The sequence below is a fragment of the Protomyctophum bolini genome, assembly GCF_963924005.1.
Source record: "Protomyctophum bolini genome assembly, chromosome: 14".
In the NCBI taxonomy this organism is placed as follows: Eukaryota; Metazoa; Chordata; class Actinopteri; order Myctophiformes; family Myctophidae; genus Protomyctophum; species Protomyctophum bolini.
This window is the reverse complement of record NC_137875.1, coordinates 20197768-20222598: the sequence shown is the minus strand read 5'-3', so window position 1 is coordinate 20222598 and position 24831 is coordinate 20197768. Positions and strand designations below refer to the sequence as shown.

General features: G+C 42.7%; 2 protein-coding genes across 3 annotated transcripts in view; both read right to left on the bottom strand.

Annotated features, from left to right (window-relative positions):
- cdh23 (cadherin-related 23) overlaps positions 1 to 23167 on the bottom strand; it is a gene marked incomplete at both ends in the record, with an annotated part of 270347 nt that extends 247180 nt beyond the window's left edge. For both annotated transcript variants that reach the window (XM_080782539.1, XM_080782540.1), the window contains 2 exons: positions 18894 to 18968; positions 23083 to 23167. In XM_080782539.1, the coding sequence (XP_080638665.1) occupies positions 18894 to 18968; positions 23083 to 23167 (160 nt within the window). The remainder of the gene's footprint in view (positions 1 to 18893; positions 18969 to 23082) is intronic.
- On the bottom strand, positions 2278 to 3597 carry LOC308328281 (eukaryotic peptide chain release factor subunit 1-like; the record flags this gene model as incomplete). Its single annotated transcript, XM_080782051.1, has 1 exon — positions 2278 to 3597. Exon 1 carries the CDS (start codon positions 3511 to 3513, stop codon positions 2278 to 2280), a length of 1236 nt encoding a protein of 411 aa, XP_080638177.1. The 5' UTR covers positions 3514 to 3597.
- Positions 23168 to 24831: the final 1664 nt, after the last annotated feature.

Here is a 24831-nt window from a genome sequence, read left to right as displayed (position 1 = left end):
TCGGTTGTTTTCGGTTACCGGCGCAACCAAGTCTATGAAGACCAGAATGGAAATAAGCTCTGTGGTTTTATTGTATTTTACTCTTCTGACAAATATGACAGAAGATGATAATATGACTCCCGGTGAAGTAGTGGGAGGGAGTCTTTTTCTATTAATACAAATGTCAATCTATCAAAGTCTGCTAATGGTCATGTGTTTTTCTGTGCCATTGTGTGCTAACCACTTACAACCAGCTTACTCTTCATTCTCATTGTGTATACTTTGCTGTGATTGGCTTTTAACCGCTTTTGTGTTTTCAGTTTCTAATGGCTATTTTAACATCCCAGGTGCTTTTGTTTGAAAATTAGCCATTGCATTTAACACTGGTACATCTACAGCCATGTTGAATAATGTGCACTGTCCATGTAAAGTTAACATGAAATAATCCTAAAAGTCATTGCATACTAGTTACTATATCACGACTGTGATCTTAAGCAGTTCATTTAGTATGCAAGGGCCAGTGCCATAATTATTAGAATTAGAAGTTAGAATTGGAATGAAGTTAATTAGTAAAAGTCTCTCGATCCCAATGCCAGACACAACAACACAGGGATCTAATTTGTAATGTCACCAAGAAAGAAAAGAGGTGCTGACTTGACAGTGTGAACTCATTTTTTAAATATATATATATATATATTCAAATGAGCTGCATTTCATTGCATTGGTAACAATTTCGTAGCTGAAAATGTACCCAATTCTCCCATCAAATCACCCCAGGTAATATCACTGTGTCAACAAAGTCTGCAATTCACAGTCAAGAGAGCAGCTCCAGGATTTGACTCATAATAATAACAGATGTTGGTCCTCTAGTCTTTTTGTGAGACATAAATGTTAACAAGGCATCATTGTCCAATATCATTGCAGTACACAGGGGGTTTTCTTAAACACATTAAGCCCTATATACAGTACTTCTCCATACAATAGAAATAATTGCTGATCTAAAAGATCACAGCGTGTCACATCACAACATGTAAGTCAGCTATCTTTGCTATTTTTGGTTTGTGTGTTTGCTTTTACAAATGTGAAATTACCAAACATAAATATCCAACATATCATATTCATACAGTAGTAGCCGAATGTACATTTATGTCATTAAAACTATAAGCATGGGTCTACAGATGTGTGTGTGTGTGTGTGTGTGTGTGTGTGTGTGTATGAATGTGCGCGCGGTGCGTGCATGTGTGTGTGTGTTGCATACAAAAAAGAATGATACAGGCCTAAATGTTTGACCCCATCAATGAGCGGGTCAAGTGGCTCTGTTATGTTGGGGAGGGCATTTTCCTGACACGGTTTGGGTCCATTTGTCCCCTTAGAGGGAAGGGTCACTGCAAATCAATAAAAAGCTATTCTGAGAGATCAACTTATGATGAAAAACGTCGATCATGATGGGAATGGTCTCTTCCAGGATGACCGTGCCCCCAATCCACTGGGCATTAGGGGTCACTGAATGGTTTGATTAGTATGAAAATGGATGCGACTATGCTATGGCTTTCACAGTCACCACATTTCAATCCAATTTAACAGCTATGGCGATTTTGTATCGCCTATGAATAGGCAGGACATTAAGGACATGAATAGCAAACGCAACTAACCTCCACAAAAGCGAGGGACAGAGAGGCAATCGCACCACTTCACCATTATTCTACCATCACCACAAATGATGTTATGAATACAACAGCATTAGAGGATCAATACTGCCAATACTGGAAGAGAGAGAGGGGGAGCTATAGCTACAGCATAACATCCATAGCCAATGCTGGGAGTGCTAGGCAGCTGACAGGAGGGAACTGGCTGGAGAGAGTGTACAGACACATTATCCACACATTTAAGGGGAAGGCTTTAATAAGTCACTCCCCGGGGCTGCTTCCTGCGCTGTAATTATTATTGAATTAGGAAAGCCATGGAGCTAATTAAAAGTGCAAGGTATTTATTGTTGCCGCAAAAGAATGCAAGATCGGGTGCGAACGAGAGGGGAAGGAAGGAAAATCGGAGAAAGAGAGCCGTTTAGTGGATCACTATTGATTTAAACATAAACGGAGTAATTATTAAATCCCTCTCAGGATTGAAAGAAAATATCACTCTTCCACCTGTATGGAGTTTTTCGCTGGTGTGTATGACGTGTTTGCATGTTTGTGTGTACAACCGCCGTATCGGCTACTGTCTGTCTCACATGCGGCAAGAGACGTGTAATTGCTTTCCTTATTTCTTTATTCATTCTTTCCCTGAATCAGAACCAGATCAATCAGTAGAGTACTCCTCCAGATCAAAGACCTCATCATCCACACCTTGGAAATCATCCACGCCTTGGAATTCCACTATGTACTGTAAAATCCCCCCGATGCCTCCATAGCCCTTGACAAAGCCATCCTGGCTCTTGTCTGTGACCATTTCCAGCATGGCTCCAAACCTCTTGTAGTTGTCAGCAAACCATTTGAGCAGGGGCATGCTCTCAATCAGCTCATGTTCCTTCCCCGTGTCCTCGTCTGTCAAATAGGACTTGTCCTTCTCCTGCTCTGGTGTTAAATACCTTGTCTTCTCACCAGTCTCGGCTCCATTGCACTCTGCGCCATGCACACGCAGAATACAGCGCATAGTATTTAAGTTATCGTAGACGAGAAGGGTTTCTACTGCTCCCATTTCCAGGGCTTTCACTGTGTCCTCCGCCGCAAAGTAGAATTTCCCCCCTTCTTCCTTGAAGATCTCTTTAAAGTACAACTCTAAAAGCTTTGTTTCCTGGATGAACTTGACATTGGGGAGGACCTCTGTGGAAAGCCCGATGGCCTGGTTGAAACCAATTTCTCCCCCATAGGATATATCCACCAGCTTCAGCACCTTTGCCTGTAACCTCGGGTCAAACATGTTAGACAGGCTTAGTTCAGTCTTGAGGTCAGCAGAGCCAGCCAGGACCAACCCAGCTACATTTACCTTGTCGTTTGACACAAACAGCAGGACGGCCGTCTCAGCCACCTTCCTCAGATAGTTGTGTCTTTTCTCCGTCCTCAAACGGACAAAACGCAGAGCTGACTGTCCTCCTCGGCCATGCTTCTTGGGCAAGTCAACAGTGAATTTGTGCAGTACCTCCCTGGTGTTTCCCTGCAGTGAACCAAACAGGGCCCCACGGCCGTCGATCACAATGAAGCCAAACGTGCTGTCATCAGAGAGCAGAGCTGTCAATGCCTTCGTGTGGAACTTGTTGTCACAGAGGTAGAGGGAGGTGTTGATTGGTTTGAATGGTTCAATGGCAATTTTGACTTTCTTCTCTTTGCCTTCCTCTGTCATAATTGTGCCACAATACACCACCAAACCATTAGGTGGGACTTCTTTGTAGGTTTTTAGCTTCTCCCGTGCAGTGGCTCCAACCACAGAGAGTCTGTTGACTCTACTCTTGATGTTGGAGGCTGTGCCGAGCTCATCGGCCAACATCTTGGCCCGTCTAGATATCTGGTCCTTAGGCGGAATGATCAATGAGATCATACTGGTGCCATTACCGTGGGCAGTCTCCAAACCTTTGATTATCTTCTTGAGTTTCCATATCTTTACATTGTTGTCTGCTGCACTAGGGTCTTGGAGCTAACCTGTTCTGACATTCCATATGTTGATCATTCCCCATCCATCCTTCCTCTCCGATGTCTCCCTTTTGACTGATACCTGTACATTAAAACTCTAGAAGGGTCCCAAAGTTATTAGTGCAGCCGCACCCGGCAGCCGGCGAAAACTAGAGTTCTCAACAGGACCGAAAGTTAAGGCCCGGCCCTACCTGGGCTCTCATTAAACCGTGTACACTCAAGACACTGCCCCCGCTGCCACACTTAGATCTTCATATATCGAGCTGACCTGTTCTGACAATCCATATGTCACCAAGGCGGATGCGTGCACTGAACCTCGCCCTTTAGGGAGAGGTTGCTTCTCTCCCTCAGGCGTCTTACGGATAGTGTGAGCAGAAAAACACAATGAGTGACGCTTTGTAGCTCAGTCCATGATACAGTAGATTGCCTTGGGAAAAAAATCACACCCGTGTGAAGTGAGGGGTACGGTTATCATTGTACATCATCATGACGTAACATGTCGATTTGCTCAGACACCGACGTAAAATTGTCCATTCATTGTCAATGGGAATTTGTGTAGGACGAAAATAGCCGATTTGCTCGTTCACATATGGTGTAAATTCTCAAATCATTGTCAATGTGAATTAAATGTTTATGTAAGACAACAATCTACACTAATAGCTGAATATAGGGGGGGGGGGGGTAGTGCCCCTCAAAAATATAGCGCTCATGAAGATGGGATCAAAAGGCACATTAAAAGTGAGTGTAGCTACTGCCTTCATACTGTGACCAAACTCCCCCTGCCTGGTAGCAGGTTATTGTCTCTGATTTCATCTATCCATACATCCTCAACCGCTTATCCGTAGTCGGGTCGCGGGGCAACAGCTACACCAGAGAGCTCCAGACTTCCCTCTCCAGAGCAACATATTAGTAACTTCATTCTGGGGGATCCTGAGGGAATCCAAGGCCCCATCTCAATCCCTAATCCCTCTATCTCATCCTTGGTCTGTTTAGACCAAGGATGTCTCATTCCTTACCTGGACTGCAAATACATTTGTTTCCTGCTGAGAACCATGGCCTCAGATTTGGAGATGCTGATCCACCATATACACTCGACTGCGAACCGGTCCAGTGAAAGCCATCAGGACCATCATCTACATTCTACAAGAAGCAGTGAAGCAACCCGTATAACCTCTCCACCATGACTTCACCTCCAAATCCTATCCATTAAAACAGGGGTTCTCAACGTTTTTGTCTGGGGACCCCTGGAGATGCTGACATGTGACTGTCAAGGTTTTAGCCTCCAGGGAGAAACCCTAAATACAAAGGGAAGACATTGCACATAAAAACCACAAGGGGTCTAATGAAGTACTGTCACCTCATAAACACATGAAAAGATAGAAAAAATACAAAAATACAAAAACCACATAATGTTGAAAAGACATATCAACCAAGACAGCCCCTCAACACCCAGAGCCTTCAGCATTAATTTTTTCTCTTTTATTTTTTTTTAAAGATATTTTTGGGGCTTTTTCTGCCTTTATTTTTGATAGTGTACAGTAAGTTGAAAGGAAATGGGGGGAGAGAGATGGGAGTGAAACGCAGCAAAGGTCATCGGGATTGGGAGTCGAACCCGTGACACACCGTCAGGCTGGATTAGCAGCCTAGGTGTCCGGATCACTAGGCCGGCTCGGGCTCATCAACCCACTCAAGCCACTGTGGAGTTGCTTAACTACCTCAGTGACTTCCTTCCGGGAGATTGACGCCGATCCCCCATCATCCTCAGGCTCTGCTCCTACCAGGGCGGGTGGGTTAGATGTCATTGGGTTTAGGAGTTCCTCAAAGTGTTCCTTCCGCCGCCCAACGCCTCATTTGATAGTTCCTTGCTTTCCCCTCCTGAGGTGTCGTATGGTCTCCCAGAACAACTTTGGTGCTGCCCAAAAGTCCTTCTCTTTGCCTCACTCCCAGCCGTGACTGCTGCCCTTCGGGCCTATCAATATCTTGCAACTGCCTCCGGAGTCCCGCGGGATAACATACGCCCGTAGGCCTCCTTCAGTCGGATGTGTTCCCTGACCACCGCTGTCCGCCATGGTGTTCGAGGGTTACCGCCCCTTGAGGCACCTAAGACCTTCTGACCACAGCTCACAGCTGCAGCTTCAGCAATTGTGCCATTGAAAATCACCCATTCATGTTCAATGTCCCCAACTGCTACATGGACACCAGAGAAGTCCTGCTGGAGGTGGGAGTTGAATTCCTTCCAGACAGAGGTCTCCTCCAAACGTTGCCAGTTCACCCGCACTACACGCATGGCGTTTCCAGGTATGTCCAGAATTATTAGGGAAATTCAGGATTTCCCTAAATTATGCCTAAACAGATCCAGTTAACTGGCTAATCAGATTTCTTGGCATACACACATCACGTCACATCACCTTAATGATCAGGTTTCCACAGTAACTCTGATTGGACACAGCTAGATGCCATGGCTACCAGTTTTCATTACCAATTAACTGGTAATGATGCAACAACAGGGGCTAACACACATGCACGGCTTGCACGCACACACACTTTACAATTTAGCAGACACTCTTAATCTAGAGCGATTTACAGTAAGCGCACGCACGTACGTATGCTCTCTCTCTCACGCTCTCTCTCTCTCTCTCTCTCTCTCTCTCTCTGCATGGTCTTGTCTTGGCAGCAGATCAGTAGGAGTGGATGAGAGACTGACGCAGGCCATGTTTATTTAACAGAGGGTGGCAGGAACACATCCAATAGATATTTGATCTGAAGCTACATTCTCACTCTATATCTCCCCTCTCACCAGCAAAGGGTCTGGCTGCAGGAGCCAAGACACACAGCATGGGAGGGATGTAGTTGTACACTCACAGTAGTGGAAACTTAAAATAATTAGCCCTTCGCTAAGTCCCTCCCAACCCGTCCTTGTCCAATAGGCACGTTAGCAGCGAGGAGACAGGGCAGGCTGTCCTTCTCACCTATTGAGATGCATGTGAAATGACGGGATTTCTCCTTATAAATAATCAATCGGTTCAGTAGCAAGAGCATCAAAATGTCTTCTAAATCTAGTCAACCAGGCCTGCAGTAGGCTATGCACTGGACAAAATGTGCATGGGTTTTCATGTTGCACGGCAAGACTATGGTCATTAGTATTATTGCCATCACCTGGGTGGATCAGTCGTGTAACTTTCCCGACGTTAAGTTGTGTATGTGTTCAACAACACAGCCATGCAAAATAACACCGACAGCTACCAGTAAGACGCGCAGACGTGGGAAGCGAACGCAGCTGAGACCCTGCAGATCATGGCTGTCTGTCTGTCTGTCTGTCCCGCTGTTACTGTATATGTGGACCTGGCCCCTTTTGTGCCCATATATGGAGCTGAGTGGACCTGGCCCCTTTTGTGCCCATATATGGAGCTGAGTGATTGCTGATGCAACACACTCCATATTTGGATAGCGGGACAGACAGACAGACAGACACACAGACACACAGACAGACACACAGACAGACATGATCTGCTAGGTCTCATAGTAAGTGCTCACTGTGTTCACAATGAGGTGACGAAAGCTTGTCCTGCATACCAACAACAATTGCTAAGCTATATGGATTGGCTTTGGACAATCGCTTTTTGCCATGGGGTTTAGCGAAGGGCTAATTTTGTATTTGCCTGAGCCCATTGCACTGGTTTGCTTTGACTCAGTCGATGTGTTCATCTGCCCGGCTGGCCAGCATGTGACAGGGATGAAGGTAGACTATAGGAAATAGTATAATGGCTGCTGAGATACGGCATGATCAAAACTAATAGTGGAATATGATGGGGTCTCGTGTAGCCAGACAACTATTCCACAATCTCCGAATGCTATACGTCTGGAACTACACCTCCCGAAATCTGAGTAATCTGTTTGTCATTTCCGTTCACAACAAATATTTTTAAATATCTTCAGAGCTTGTGTAGGACTGAAATCTACACTAATAGCTGAATATAAGAGGGGCTGGCGCCCCTCAAAAAAGTCACTATGGTCTTTAGAATTAAATAATATACTCTCCATTCTTCTGAGTTCATGTGTGTTTGCGTGTGCGTGCAGTTTCATAGCAGATGCCTCTGCACGTCCTAGCTCTTGCGAGTGAAAGTTTTGACCATACAGCCTTCTTCTGGGTCTCTAAAGACAAGCAGTGAAGCTATAAGGCCAGTGATTGAAATATCATGGGTATGACATTAGTGCAGGAACCAAAAGCCCAAAAGTTGACTATACCCCTACCCGGGGTAGAACAAATCGGGACATAGTTTTTTCATATCTTTAGGATGTCCTTCATGAAATGGATTGTCCCGAGTTTTACTTTTACTGCAAAAGTCATGAAATTAATCCATGAAGTGAAGCATAGGAAAAACAATGTCTATCCTAAAAGAGGGAGTTCCAAGTAAATCCTCTCTCATTTTCTACCTGCTGATTGTTTTTACATAATACTTGCATAGATGGTCTACGGGTAGTGTGCCTACATCCCAGAACAATCAGAAGGCCAATATTTGGTTATATTGTTAACCCATTCTGAACGGGAACCCCTTTTGGTGTTTTCAAGCATCATGTTATACTTTAGCTATTGAAAAATAGCAGATCTACACGCTCATAGCGCGGCACTAGATCTACTTTTTTTTTTATCGTGAAAATGTGGCACAGATCTTTTAATTGCGCGTCTTACTCGTATATATTCTTTCAGAGCGAACGTTTTTAACTTTATGTATGTGATGTATTGCCATGCTTTTTGTTCTTGCTCAATGTAAGGCGCTTAAGAGAGTCTGCTAAATGCCTAAATTGTAAGTCAAATCTTTGCTTCTGGGGGGGTCCCTGGAACATCATATTTTCAGATGGGGGTCGACGGGCAATTTTTGAGAACGACTGATATAGAAACATGCGTATTTCAGAAAACTGTCATGATTTAGAAGACTTAAAAATATATATATATGTCAGGCCTACATGGGTTAATCAGCAGCCTTTTATATAAGGCCTTATAGGCGGAAATAGCAAAAAGTGTACTTTTCTGAGCAATATTCCAAATATATACCAAATATTGGCGTTCTGATTGTTCTAGGAATGTCAGAACAGGAAGGATGGTTGGGGAAGGATCAACATATGTGATGCCAGAACAGGTCAGCTCCATATATGGAAATCTAAGGGTTTGAGGTTTGAGGTCAGATGTAGAGTTGCTGGCCGGCTCCATATATGCAGATCTAGATGATGATCCAGTCTTCTCCATGTATGGTTATCCAGGGTTAGATGAGGTCAGTGTCATGATATTCATATATGGAGATGGCCATATATGGTGTCACGAGGCGTGATGTCAGTGCCACGAGGCGTAACCATTATATGAAGGCATGATGTCACAAGGTGTGACCATTATATGGATGTGTGATGTCACGAGGCTCGACTATATATGGAGGCGTGGGGTGACTAACTAATTGACGGACGGGGGATGCAGGTTTTGATAGTAAATGCGACCTACAGTCGCAATAGTGGTAGTGAGAGAGTAGCGTCTTGTGTCTGCTGTACAGACACAGTGGTTGGGAATATGTTTTTTTCTTCTTCCCCAAATCTTCCCGTGTACCGGATTGGACCTAGCCCGTAGTCTTTAAAGATGGAGTGCCACAATGTTTGTATTTTTCTTTTTGTATGTGTCTATGGGGTGACATTACTTCATTAGACACCCTGGAGTCGTTTTTATGTCCAATGGTATTTAGGATTTCTTCCTGGAGGCTGAACCCATGACGGTCAAACGGGCCAATGAAGTAAACACGGATAGTGTGACGTAAAAACATTGCACGCACACACGCACCTCCCCCTCTATACATATTTTTTTAATATGACAACCTCTGTGGGCGGAGCTGCCTGCCACATACACACGTGTGAACTGAACGGAGCAGCCAGCCAGTTTGCTGCTCTGTGTGGCAGATTTTCAAACAGTCATTTCACACATTACCAGTTCACAGCAGAGCAGACTGTTTTTCGTTAGATTGGAAGCAAGTCGGGTCCTCAGGATTAATCAAGGAAACCACAACAAACCAGCCTTATAGCCTACCCTGCTGTATAGTTGCTCATGCTCTTCTCAAGGAGTAGGTTGTTTCTTTTATAATCACAGTGGTCAGGCTTTGATACAGAGTGTATACAGTGTGACAGTGTGCTTTCTTGTTGGCTGTTGTAGTCAATATGTAGGTCCTAATACTTATACAAGGCTGTAAAGTCAAGAATTAGAAGTATGTTGTGTCGCGCTGGAAGTCACGTTGCCATGTCTGGCTACTTTCAGGGGAGATGTGGTTGACTTGACCAATGGTTCATGTGAAGGACCCTCAGATTAATATGTTGTTAAAAGGATTGGTGTTGTTGAAACGTTTTCATAAATATTCACGGCAATTTCTGTGACTTATTTTTGTGGACCTGGCCGCTTGTTTCTTTAAATCTGGCGACTTTTGCTGAAACTCAATGCAGTCAGATAAAGGACAGTTTTAATGCCAGGGTGCTTAGCTGGAGGAAATCCTAAAATATATTGTAGGCTAAATGATCTACCAAACGAATTGTTTCTGCTGATAAACTATGATTTAATTGGATGATGAGCTGAGCTGATTGCGACAATAGGGTCAATATAATTTGAGGAAATAAATAAATGATTATAAAAAATAAAATAAAACAGATCTGATATGGTATGGATGCGTGGATTATATGCCTATACATGGATGGTGGCAGTATAAGTGCATAATGGTGCTTATACGATATCTCAGAAATATGGGAAGTGTTCACTTCTAACTTTTTTTTACATTAGACACCAATTTGTCATTTTGTAAACAAAAGGGCAGAGCCATGGGCTGTCCTTTTATAAGGAGGGGGAGGGACTAGGACAAGTGGGTTGTCTTAAAGGAGGAGGCGGAGGGACTGGATTAGGTGGGTGGTGCTACGGTTAAACTCACGCATACCTAATGAACTGGTGGGTGTGTCCACATAAAACCATCATTTTAACAAATACTGTACACTTTTTTGAAAAAATGATACCTCATATACACCTAAATACACCTGATGATCATGTTTAAGTGTGGAAAGAAATCACGGCACTCCATCTTTAAAGTATAGAAAGGTAGAAAAGGAAAAAAATAACTTGTTTATCTGTCATACTTCTTTGTCACATCGATACACAGGGATCATGCAGTCAGTGGGGATGGCTAAATGCAGGAGCTGATTTTTAAACGCAGCAGATAACGCGGTGGGTGTTGCATGAGGAAATGGGATGTGTAATTAGAGTGAGAGTACAGTCTTTGATTAAACGCTCTCATCTCCTAATCCACTTTGCCCTGATTTGGCAGATTAAGCTCTCCACTGAGTAATTAGCTTGTGTACAGAACACAACATTTGCTCAAAATAAGAACTTCTGCACTCCCGTGCTGTGTCTTGCTTCTATGGTACTTTTCAGAGCGTGTAACTCCTCTGTGTCTATTTAAATTATCCAAGTTTGGCCTTAGACAAACGATATTTGAATATGGCTTCATTAAAACTAGTCAAGTAATTGTGGGTACTCAAATCCACTATCCCTAGCATTTTTTTGTATGTAAATGGAGACCTTAGTGTTTCATTTAAGGGTGCTGTAGAAGCATGTTCAGCACCAAGGACGTATGATCTAATAAGTGTTGGATTTAAAACAAATAGCAAACACTGACAATGAGAGGAGCCATTTACAAGGATGTATCATTCACGCTTGCAAATACATATTAAAAACTAATATTAGCATAAAGTAAAGTTTTGAAATTGGCAAATAAAAAGTACTTCATGATTTAAATATATCAAAAATACACCATATGCAAAGTGAAGACTTCCCCTTTGTTCTAAATCTCTGCCACGTGTCCAACACCGTTCTTTATTATTATATAAAAAAATATATAATTTTGAAATTGTGAAAATAGACGATCTGCAAGCTGTTATCTTCCATTTACATTACTTTTATGCAACACATGATGAAGTAGGCCAATAACGGCCTTTTAGTGCTTGTTAATAGGATGTTCATTGTAAGTGTTACCCATATAACGGATGTCACAAATTAGTTGATCATATCGCATGTATTGGGTAACTCGCTTCATTAGTATTGTCAGTATAGTATGTCAAGGGAACTTTAAAACTATAAACATATGGAACTAACAAGCCATGGATTAATTCAATCCACAAATTAGTTTTGCTGAAGCTGAGGTATTGCTATTTTTATTGACCATGTGAAAGTATTTTATGTATCCAATTATGACTGACATTAACACTCCGATTGCCCTTCGATTGGTTATTTAATCCATTAAATCATAGCGCCCAATCGATTTATAGACCGACCAGAAGTTATACCGGATGTGGCTGGAGCAGCTAAATGTAGCCAAAACACTCTAAAGGCGAACGACAACAACGGGAGGCATGATTAAATCTAATGCGACTAGCGACTGGACGGGGGCCACCAAACAAACCTACAAAATAATGTTTTCAACATGAAATCATGGAAAAGTAGGCACAAACATTGTCCTGATCAATACTACTCTCTCGATAAAGAGGACAGCAAGTTGTGAGAGACAACTTGCTCACGCTTCGTTCGCAGTGAGGTTGTTATAACTCCACAGAGGGCAGCAATTTATGGTAGGATAAACGCTTCAGCAGCGTGCTGCACTCCCCTGTTGACAGTGTTTTTTGACAGCAACATTTTGATTTTAGTTTTAGTCATAGTCTCTCGAGTAGTTTTCATTTAGTTTCAGTCACATTTTAGTCACCTGGAATGTTTTAGTGTTAGTCTAGTTTTAGTTGACTAAATATTGCAAGATTTTAGTCGACTAAATCTACAGACCAAAATGTATTTTGGCGGGCCTTGATGCCAGTGTAGTACAATTGCTGAAAATGGCATCTGCTATTTTCAGCATACAACCAAGTGTAAAATTACTTACAGGTCCATCTCAATGAATTACAATATTTTGTAAAAGTTCATTTTCTTCCGTAATATAATTCAAAAAGTGAAACTTTCATATATTCTCAATTCATTGTGCATAAAGTGAAATATTCAAAACCTTTTGTTTTAATCTTGATGATTATGGCGTACAGCTCATGAAAATTAAAATCCTATCTCAATGAATTTTACGAGACGACTAAAATAATGATTTTTTTAAACGAGAGAAATGCATGCATTGATTTGATAACAGCCGTAAATTAATTTGTATTGTTCAGTATTATGTCTCACACCTTCCTCTTGACAATTCAGTATTTTAGCCGTGACGTGAGCGCCCCCTCCAGAGATACTTCCGGGTCCTACTTTTGTGTCCCCATAGAGTTATACTGTGACTCTCCGTCTGACTAAATCAACCACGAAAGTCAAAAACAGCTGCTCTCCCAAATCTGGCTGTGACAGGCCGTCTGCCCCACACTGGATACTATTCGCCATTTTATTTCATTGTGTCAACTAAATCCTCATTAATTGCAAACTAGATTCAACATACTCAAGCCTGCACACATTCTAAATATGCCGCCGAAATATTGTACTGAGCAAATGGACTATGTTACCACCTTCAATAATAATGATAATAGTCTTTATTGTCTCCACATCATATATTTTCTGTCATGGACACAAAACATTAATAATTCTACTCAAGTTGGAAGCATTAAGACCCATTTTAACCCTCAATGGCTTCCTTTCTGAAAAATAACGTCATTGTAAAATGATTCACGCGTTTGGTGCCACTTGGACCCGGACGTAACGTAGGACTACAAAATACTGAATACAACCTAGATTCTGTGTGAGGTTCAGGGGTCAGGCCAGTTGGCTAGTCAGTTAAGCACAGTAATACCATGGTCAGTACACCAGTAGTAGTTTTGGCTCTGTGGGCAGGTGCCAAATCGAGCTGGAAAGGAAAATTAGCATCTCCATGAAGCTTGTCAACATACTGAAGCACAATGTACTCTAAAAAGATGGCTGTGTTGAAACCATTGTTACGTTTTCACCGTCAGTGGATCAACAACATAGCAGATAACATGGCCTAAATCATCACTGTGTTGTCCAGAGTCTCAACACACACTGCTGGAAAAGGAAGATCAGCATCAACATAAAGCTTGTCAATGTACGGAGGCACAGAGTGCTGTAAAATATAATAGATCGTTGTGTTGATCACCACGATGCCACGCCCCATTAATGAAATAATTTGTTCAAAAGTAGCCCAGACCAAGTATTAACTGCAAACATTAATATACTTTTCAGATGGTCGACATTTCTCGTTTAAAAATAATCTTTTTAGTGGTCTCGTAAAATATTCTAATTGATTTAGATAGGACTTTTAGATTTCCATGAGCTGTACGCCATAATCATAAAAAAAAGATTTGAAATACTTCCCTCTATGCACAATGAATTGAGAATATATGAAAGTTTCACTTTTTTAATTGAATTATATTACGGAAGAAAATTAATTTTTACAAAATATTATAATTCATTGAGATGGACCTGTATACTCGAGCTCTTGTCCACTAGTCCCTTCCTAACATTTTACTCTAGTTAATAATTTGTTGACAAAATTGTCATTATATTTAGTCACAGTGTTAGTCATCATAGCTTAGTTTTCATTTAGTTTCCATTTAGTTTTTGTCAGTGAAAAAAGGTAGTCGACGAACAGTTTTTGTCAAAGTATTAGTCGACTAAATCAACACTGGTGCTGGCGAAGAGTGCACTCTCCCTTGCTGAAACAGCAATCCGCTGTCGCACAGCCTATCGTTTATGCACATTCTCTAAAACATTTAAAAGCGTTAATTAGCTATAAGCAAATATGAATATAATTATTCTTGGTGGTTTCCCCACACTCATAGCCCTGATCCACTCATAGCCCTGCTTATGGTGAATGTGCAATGCAGTTTGAGGGATCCTTATCACCCAGATCAGCTGTTGTGGAACAGAGCTAATACCACATCCAGTCAAGTCTTCAAGTTTTTCTTTCTTTTTTTTATAAGATATTTTTGGGAGGCCTTTTGCCTTTTTGTTGATAGATCACAGTAGGTAGACAGGAAACGGGGTGCGAGATGGGGTAAGACACTGCAAAGTTCGCCGGGATCCGGACACACTGGATTACCAGCCTAGGTACCTGGACCGCTAAGTCGGCCCACGCCTAGACTTCAAGTTTTTAAGTTCACAAGATCTTGATCTATAGCTTTGCTGAGTGTAGCAACTGATTTAGCTCCTCAAAGCTGTGGCCAAATGGTGGCTAGCATGATATGGAGATTGGGGTATAATATTAGCCTTTGTTCTCTACACAAAGCAGACATTGGACTTCAGTTGTTAAATAATAAAAAAAGAAATAAGAGTAAAAGGACCTTATTCAATCAGCCCTGTATGTCCTCTACTCACAGCATACGGCTCGTGTGTGTGCATGTGCGAGTGCGTGTGCATGTGGCTGTGTGCCTGTGTGTGAGCTCACGCACACGTTTGAGCATGTGTGCGCATGTGAGTACCGAGAGGGCCTCCTGGACGAGGACATCTGCTGAGCTAATAAACAATAATGTTGACAAATTGTCACTGTCCGATCACTCAGCCCGCCCTCATAATCACCTCACTAAATAAGCCATCGCAGAGCGGGCAGCGGACATGACTGACGGCCCGCCGAACCAATGGAGGGGGGAATAAGCGGGTGTGCGGGAGAGTTGGGCTGAAGCCCAGCTGCCTGAGGAGAGGACACAATGATTCATGGTGGGAGGGCGACATGGACAGGGTGGTTAGGGAAATGAGCGGCGCCTCCCACCCAACGCGGACATGCCCTTGGCTGCTTAGAACATGGGGCTGACTTGGCTGAGAAATAGCTTATGGTTAGAAAACAGCTTGCTATACGCTTTGGTGTGGGAGACCGGAGGAGGCTATGATCAGAATGTTAATGATGGTGGTGGTGATGATGATGAGAAGATGAAGTAGAATGATGACTTGGGTAGTAGTGAAGAAGATGATGATGAAGGTGACGACATGATAACAGTTTTTTTACTAGCACGTTGACTTTTTTACTCTTAAAAACAAACAACTAACACAACAATGCATTATGGCGTGTCTGTTTGCCAATCCAAGGTAAGTGCCCAACAGTACAGTATGCCAATTCATACACACGCACACGTAAATCCTTCATTCAGAGAGTACACACTGATAAGTGAATGGTTGTGATGACTTGGAGCATATACAGGAGAGGGTAAAGATCATGTGATGAGAAAACACCCCCCCCCCACACACACACACACTGATGAAATGCCAAGCATCCATAAATTGCCCTGTCAATCACTGTGGCCGACAAAAATAAATAAGAGAGGGAGCAAAGTCATCCCAGTCATTCCACCATCTGGTTTCATGGGGTGTACAACATCACCTGCTTCAAATCATTACCAACCCATATAGATTTTTCAGACGACGAGAATATTTGATTCTAGATTTGATTCACTTTCAACAACGGCTCATTCTGTCTTGTTCCGCCCTGGTTCCGCCTTGTTTATGTTGAATTTGCTAAAACATAATTTTTTGGGAAAAAACTAAAACAGTCACCATGGTGCACCTGTGATGTTCCTTTTTGCTGACACCAAGTTTAAAATAAGAATTGAATTCACAGAATATCAATACGAAGCAACTGAAAAACATGTTATTTCAATGGTAGTGGATGGAGAGAAAGCATTTCTGTCCAACCACGAAGCGGCAACCAATGGCTGCGAAGAGGGGCACAACCACGGGCGGGACTTGACAAAGGGTGAATTGTAAGTCTGCTTTCAGCACGTAGATAGATATGTGTAGTATTGTGACACCGGAGCTAGTATACTGTACTGTATGTTGGCACTGGCAGCAGTACGCTTGAGTGCTTCATTTAACTAACCCATTCAGGACGGGAACCCCTTTTGGTGTGAAAATGTGGCGCAAATCTTGGAATATAATATTCTTTCAGAGCGAACGTTTTTTACTCAAATCTTTGCTTCTGGGGGTCCCTGCAACAACATATTTTCTGCAGCCAAATACAGATCATTTCTGGGGTTCCTTGACATGAAAAAGGCTAAGTAGAACCACTGTTTTTCAGAAAACTGACTTTTTCTTTTTTTAAATCGGCCTCAGGTCTAAATATATTGACAATTTTGTCAACAAATAAAAACTAGACTAAAAGGTCTAGGAAGGTTAGGAAGAGTCTAGTAGACAAGAGATGCAGTATAAGTAAAAGACACTAAAGTCATTTTACACTTGGTTGCATTCTGACAATAGCAGATCTACAAGCTCACAACGCGCCATGCTGAAACGCGTTGAGCGTGAGCTTGTAGATCTCCTATTTTCACTTTTTTCAAGTGTAAAAACAGCCATTACGACGGCATCAATGCCTGTCAAAATACATTTTAGTCGATTAAATCAACTGTAGATTTAGTTGACTAAAATGCTATGATATTTAGTCGACTAAAACTAGACTAACACTAAAACATTCCAGGTGACTAAAACTAAATGAAAACTATTCAAAAGACTATGGACTAACACTAAAATCAAAATTTTCTGTCAACACTGCTGCCAAGCTACATTTATTTTGACCACACACGCTCACTTGTGCACCGTACCTCCCATGCCGATACTGTAACCCCTGCACTATGTACAGCTAGCAGCAGTGGGACAGCAAGTACAGTATGTACTAAAATAACAATGAGATATTGATCAATTCCACTAGAACTCTTTCATCCAAGATATCAAAACCAGGTGTGTGAGATATACAGCAACCCCTGGTTTCTACTTTCTACACTGTTTTCTGTGTGTCAGCTTCAGACTGTGCTCAGAAGACCAGCACTGAGGATCATTGCAGGACTGCTACACACGCATGCATTATCCATTTCAAGCACCATCCATCATTGTTTTGGGTAGATTGATTGCTATCATGACAATATCACATACGGTACTCCTGCCCATTGGACATTATTGCTGAAGGAGGTATTTCAGACTACTGGGATAAATATTCTCTCTATCATGAATTGCTCTCTCAGCATAATCCAATCAGGGATTCAGTGCTTGATTGTTCCACTCCTACCTCACTGATAAAAGCATGGCTGTGGTCATTCTCATCTCTGGCCCACCGTATTGTTCCCCAGGGTTGCATTTTTATTTGGGTCCATTCAGGTCCACCTATATTCCACTTAAACACAGTGCTGTGGGTAATGTAATGTGTCCTGTATCTTGTTATGTCTCTCTGACAATATGTGCTGGATATCTCAGAACGTCCCCCCAACTAAGCTCTAAAATACAACAATTTGTAAAAAGAAAATCAATGCAGCCCATAATCTGGCCATGATGTTTTACTCATTTGATGGTCAAGTAACAAGGGTTGTACAATCATGGTTCCTCAAGCAGGGAAAACATAGCCAATATTAGGTCTTTGGACACTGAAAAGGTCATTCATGCTTTTATTTAGTCATTATTAGACTACTGTAAGTGCCTGTAATCGGGGCTCAGTAAAAAGCTATCTCCGATCTGGGGCATAATTCTGCTGCTAATACTTTTAATCATGTCTAAGAAACATTGACCACATGACATTACACCCATCATTGCTTCTCTTCATTGGTTTCCTTGAATTAAATTGGATTTAAGACTTTTACTGATGACTTTTAAAGCCCTACAAGGCCAGGCTGCTAGTAAAATTTGATATGGTGGTCTCGTACGAGTCTGAGATCCTCAGATATAGGGCCCGCCCTCTTGATTGTTCCTAAATCTCACCTCATTACTTGGGTCAAACATGCATTTACAGCCTAGACACCAAAACCTCAAAATTATCTTCTTGAATCGAGGATCTAAGGCTAGCACAGCACAGTCAGTGTCATCTTTGAAATTACTTCTGAAAAGATACCTTTATGTCAACATACTTATAGCGTTTATTTCATGTTCTAATTGCCTCATCTCTTTTCCATGCTTATTTCATGTCTTTTATTAGTTTTTTATCGTTTACATTTTCTTTTTTTACTATTTTTAAATTATTGCTGGTTTAATGTTATTGTTCCTGTAATTTGTATCTCGTTTTTGTAACGTTGTTTCAAGAGCTACACAAATAAGTATATTATATTTAAGTATCATCATGATCATCATCATCTTCCTATTTGACATTTTTTAATACTTTCGATACTTTTCTACATCTACATGTGACTAACTCCGGCACACCAACACATTACTGAGCAGTAAACAGTTGACACAGTGCCGTGAAAATACTTTCTTCACAACCACCAGGCGCACACATCAGACGTGACACACTGACACACCGTGTCACACCGGAGGAGACTCACCGACAGCTGCGTTCTCGTAGATGAGAAGGTAGGACTGGAAGAAATAGTTCTGGAAGCGTGGCGGCTGATTGGACGCTGTGACAAATGGAAGAGAGGAAGAAAGGTGGATCACATTATAATGTAGGTCACAATACGCAGAATACAATCAAATAATAGATTGCCATCCCAGTGACACTTGCTATGCATCCCATGTCTATAATGCATTATAAATATACTTAACACAATATTATTGCGACCACAGGTCACATTTACTATGTAATCGTGCGTCCGTTCGTCCTCCCGTCCGTCCGTCAGTCAGTGTATCACTCAAAATCCCCATACATGGGGAAAGCCCTAATATGGTGCCCAGGTCTTGTGACATCACATGACATAATCAGTGATGTAGATCCCTGATGTCTTAGTAAATGCGACCTGCTGTCGCAATTAAGCCCATATATGGAGATCCCTGATGTCATCAATATTGGCCAGCAACTCTACATCTGACCTCAAACCCTTAGATCTTCATATATGGATATATGTCAGAACATGTTCTGTTCCATATGTTGATCCTTCCCCATCCATCCTTCGTCTTCAATGTGTCCCTTAGACCTGTCCATTCAAACTCTAGACGGGCCTTAAAGTTATTAGTGTTGCGTCATGTTTGTTTTTTATGTGCTTTATCATTATAGGGTTTAATAACCACGCAAAACAGTTAAAACCGATGGCAAGATTTAAAACATGCATGATTGTCTTTGTGCAAATAGTGTTTATCCAACTTGTTGAAAACTTGTTGACATTTGGGAGAAGTAGCTGCCCTTCTAAATCCTGTAGAAAAAAGAATGTTAGAAAAACGAAGGCAGCAGGAATAGGATACAAGCTGTCTTGTTTGAATGACCAAGCTGATGTGCTTTGATCAGCCAGGCGGTGTGACTAGGGAGGTAAGAGGTCACCGTGTTTGAAGTGTGTGTGTGCGTGTGTGGCGCGCGTGCGTGCGTGCGTGCGTGTGTGCGTGCGTGCGTGCGTGCGTGCGTGCGTGCGTGTGCGTGTGGCTCGCGTGCGTGTGTGTACGCATTTTTGATAGAATCACCCCCTTTGAACATCGGAGCTTCTTCTCGTTTGCTCGCCCATGCGGAGGAAGGTACTAGCTCCTCTCTTTATCAAATGCTTCATGGTTGTGGTGGGGCGGGGTGGGTAACCAGCTCCTTTCCGTATCCGAGGGCTAATTACTCTGAGGTTTCACATCACGAATGAGTTACACTAACCCCCCCAGTCCACGATAGGACATGATCCTCCCTTTTACTGGATCAGGGAGGTATAGAGCTTAAGCGGAGCACAGGGTCAGTGTGCTAATGGGTTAGACACAGGAATGAGGACTCAGAGAGAGAGAGAGATATTCAGGTGCAGGAAATGTAACACTGGAGAGAGGAGGCGAACAAGATGTGTGAGCAAGGATGGGATGGGATGGGACGTGGCGGCAGGGAGGGCGGGGGAGCAGCTGAATGTATCTGAAGCGAAAAGCCCTTGATAAACTCATTGAGGTTGATGGAAAAAGGTTGCGACATTCACTTAATAACTTTTCACTGCTGCTCCTCGCAGCAGTGTGTGATTGGAGGTGTCTCCTGCCTGTCACATGCAGTGGGACTCTCACCATGACTTCAACAGCACAGTGTCACACAACTCTGTCTCTCTCCCTCGCTCTCTCTTAGTCTTATACACACACACACCCCGAGTCTTGTAAAGTGGTTCAATGGCATTACGGAAGCCGCAGACAAGACGAGTTGAAGACAAGAAGGGAGGGATGACGGAATGTGTCTCCTGCCTGTCACATGCAGTGGGACTCTCACCATGACTTCAAAAGAGCGCGCGCGCACACACACACACACACACACACACACACACAGTTCGTGGACTTCCATGACATTTTCCTGTGCTTGCTCTCTGTTTTGTGCTGGCTTTGTCTTTTCACCGTCTGTATTTGACTAATACGGGAGACAGCCTGTCACTGAGCACAAAACAACTGGAGTAAAGAGCAGTGGCAGAGGACGCAAGAAGGAAACGACCAGAGACAGAGATGAAAATTTGTTTTTAGGCCTTTAGATCATCAGCAACACACTGCAGCCCCGGCCCGAACGGCCCGAGGCACGCAGCCGCCTGGGGCTCCAGGTCCTTAGGGGCGATGCTCCTTTTCTTTAAATAATGAAATACAATAAAAAATAAATGAAATGAAATGAAATGAAATGAAATGAAATAAATCTCTGGTGGGTACTAGGCGCCCCATGCCCATTGAACAAATAAACAAGAATAAATACACTTTGCACCCCTGTTCTGTTCCTCACAACGTTTCATTTGCTGCTTTTAGTGGGGGATGTCGTCACACACTTGATTTAACTGGCAACCCCCCAAAAAGCTGTGGTGTAGATTTCCTCCTCCTCCAAGTGCGAGGTGGCTGTTGGCTGTTGCAGCCTGCCTCACTGCCTGGATTTATCTCGTTTTTGGTCAAAACAATGAACTGTAGGGGAATTACAGTATTTCTAGTGATTCATGGGCTGTGAGATGATTTGGGCTCTGAGATGATTTGAGCAATTTTATATAGCAAGCCATTTCATGACCCAACATATTGTTCACTGTTAAACAAATCACAGTGCAGTAGTCATTAAGGGTAAGAATAATATAATAGAAAGAAATACAGATTGTGCCTGTCACTGTGCAGACAACAACATTACTGCGAAAAAGCGTTACTGTGAAAAGTAACTTTTTCGTTATTTTATAAAAATAAAACAATGGGGATATTTTTTTTTAATCATGCCAAATTTTGCAAACACACTCCCTGGATGCCAACGATGAACCTCTGCTGCAAACTTTCCAGAACAGCCTGTTATAGTGGCACCAGGAGGCAGACTTTTGAAAAACATTTTTTTATATATTACTCCTCCAGATTATGTCCAAAAATCGTTACACACTAAAAAATGTTACACACTATCCATATAGTCAGTGTTAAGAACGGATCTGTCCGATATTTCATATTCCATCCTAATTGGCGAACATTGGCTTTCAAAGTTTGCAGTATTGGCCCGTTTTGAACAAAAAGCCTCAAATCATGAACACAGCATGCAATTTACGTGAAATCTTTCACAGACTTTCCTACTAGGCTGAGAAATATATCCCACCCTTTTCACATTGGCCTGTTATAGCGCCACCAACAGGTGGATTTTGCAAAGCACATTTTTGGAACATAATGCCTCAAATCATCCAATTGCCATCCAAGGTGTAAGAACAAATGGCACCCTTTTCACATTGGCCTATTATACAGTGCGCCTGGAGGCCACAACCTGACCTGTCCTGGTGGAGACCTGTGCCCAGAGGGCACTTTTTCTAGTTTTCTAGTTTTGTTATTTTTGCCAAATGTTCCAAGAATAGGTTTGCTAGGGTTCATGTGGTAATAAAGGAACAGTCAGAACAAGCACCATGTTGAAAAGGGTGAACAACTGGTTTCTTCCAGCTGGTATAATTTTCATGTAATCAAAACGTATTGCATCGATCGACACCGTTAATGCCACAAATGTATCAAACATCCTATTCGACAATGAATTCTTTCTGATTTGAAATTAACTGTGAAAGCATTAAAACGGGTTAATTGCTCATCTTTTAATTTATTGATGCTTTGACATTTCTGAACTGACGAAGCTTGCTTTAGCTTGTGGTCAAGAAGATCACAACCAACATTTGGTTGTCAGCTTGTTGCATACTGTGATGATGCCATGGTTTGTCAACCATCCAATCAGACATCTTGCAGTTAGTTGGCCATGAGTAATGGCAATTAATTTCCGGGCCTGTTGCTGCCGGGCACGGTGGTGGTAATAACTTCGGGCGGGCCTGTCTTGAGTTTTAATGGACAGGTATCAGTCAAAAGGGAGACATCGAAGAGGAAGGACGGGTGGGGAAGGATCAACATATGGAGTGCCAGAACAGGTAAGCTCCATATGGACATCTAATGCAGATGTAGAGTTGCTGGCCATATATGGAGCGTGTCACAAGGCACGGCGGACGGTGGCCATATACGGTATGGATCGTGTTAAGAGGCGTGGCGGACGGACTGACTGACTGACTGGTTTTAGAGTGACTGACAGGTTTTGCAGGTTTTCATAGTAATCTGCGACCTACAGTCCCAATAAAAGGACGGGCAACAGTTTTTGGAGATTTAGGGACTCACCTTCACAGAAAGGTTGGAGGATGAGGAAGGGAAGGAGGAACCTGGCCAGTGTCATCCTGTCACCTGAACCCACACTCCACGACATCGCCTGCACACACACACACACACACACACACACACACGTGGGTAAAATCACAAGCCAGTGGTTAATTAGTCACACTACAGTTTTAATGAACAGTCATTGCCATTTAATGTCCTACAGTCACATTGTAAAGGAATGAGTCCCTTTTATGTTAGGTGATTACTGTTAAAGCGAGTGGGAGATGATGTGATCAGTAAAGTTAGAGGGACAACAAAGAAGCGTCTACACAGCCTTGAAGCAGCCCCATCTCGTCTCTATGTGTGTGTGCGTGTATGTGCGTTCAGTTGTTGTTGGCGTTTCAAGTTTGCAAGCAGAAGGGGGAATTCTCAGCAGCGGCTGAGCTACAGTACAGTCTTTAACACATTTTGTACATAACACGTCCTGAAACGTCATAAGGATTGGAACCGAGAGTTGCCTTAGACGTCTGTGGACGTCCTAGCGACGTCCAAACGACGCGGGGCGAGATAATAATATTCAGAATAATTACTTTTTTTTTTGGCATTTCGCTTTTCGCTTGCCGTATGCTAACGCTCTGTGAAACTATTAGCTTGTCATTGACTCCCATGTTAGCGCGGCGGAAAGAATGACTCGTATCTCCTCATCCAGGGCGCTCTCCGTGGTGATGAATGGATCGATATGCTGGCGCTGCGTTTCTGCTCCTCATCCGTCTCTCCCGCAAAATATGAACTCTTTTTGTAGCGTATATAAATATATTAAGATGATCGGAGATTGTGATGGCACTTTGTCAGTCAACTTTTTTAAGAAAGTATTTCCGGTTCATGGCTTTCAAAATGGAAGCGATCACTACTCTGGCGATTACTCCGGCGCAAGCAGCGCCTTTATTTTGATGCAGTTCCGGTACTAAATGTGTTAATAACCGTAATCAAGGCGTTGTGTTGTTAATTGTCTGAGAGAAGATTCACTGTCTGGTGAGACGCAAAAAGTGCTCATCTGGCGCAGGTCCACTGAGCCAACTGTAAGGTCGAAATTAATGACGTTTAATCACACGTAATGCATGGAGGGCATAATTAAGCTAATTGCAGCCGTCGGATACTACTGGTTGTTTGTTTACCGGTATTTAGTGTCAATGTCACTGGTTGGACGGGGGACACTGGCCAGGACATTGCACAAGCCCTCTCCAATAGACTGGGGTGGACCGCCATGTTTGCTCACTGACCCTCGCGAATGTCGCACACTTTACTCTTACTCACACAACTACATTCACATGCATGGACGCACCGACACACATGCGCACACGCGTAAACACATCATGCACTGTTGAGCACAAATACAAAGTGCAGAAGGGAGGCTCACAGCCGTGTTTGCCTTCATAAGCGTGAGTAGCTAGGCGACAAGTGTGTGTGTGTGTGTGTGTGTGTGTGTGTGTGTGTGTTTGTCCAAAGGCATAAGGGTCAGTAGACAGCTCAGATCATGTAGGAAACCTTAGACGTCTTCCCCGAGACCAGCCTTTCATAATTCATTACACCTCACATTGCATCTCTCTCTCCCTCTCCCTCACCCTCTCTCTATAATCACCAGTAGGTTACTTATCACGAGAATGTAATCGATCCAGCAGGTTATCTGGAGCCTACTGGCTGCGATTAGGAAACACGGAAGTGAAGTTACTGCCGCCGAAGCGAAAACATCGTGAAACTGACGTGGCCGGT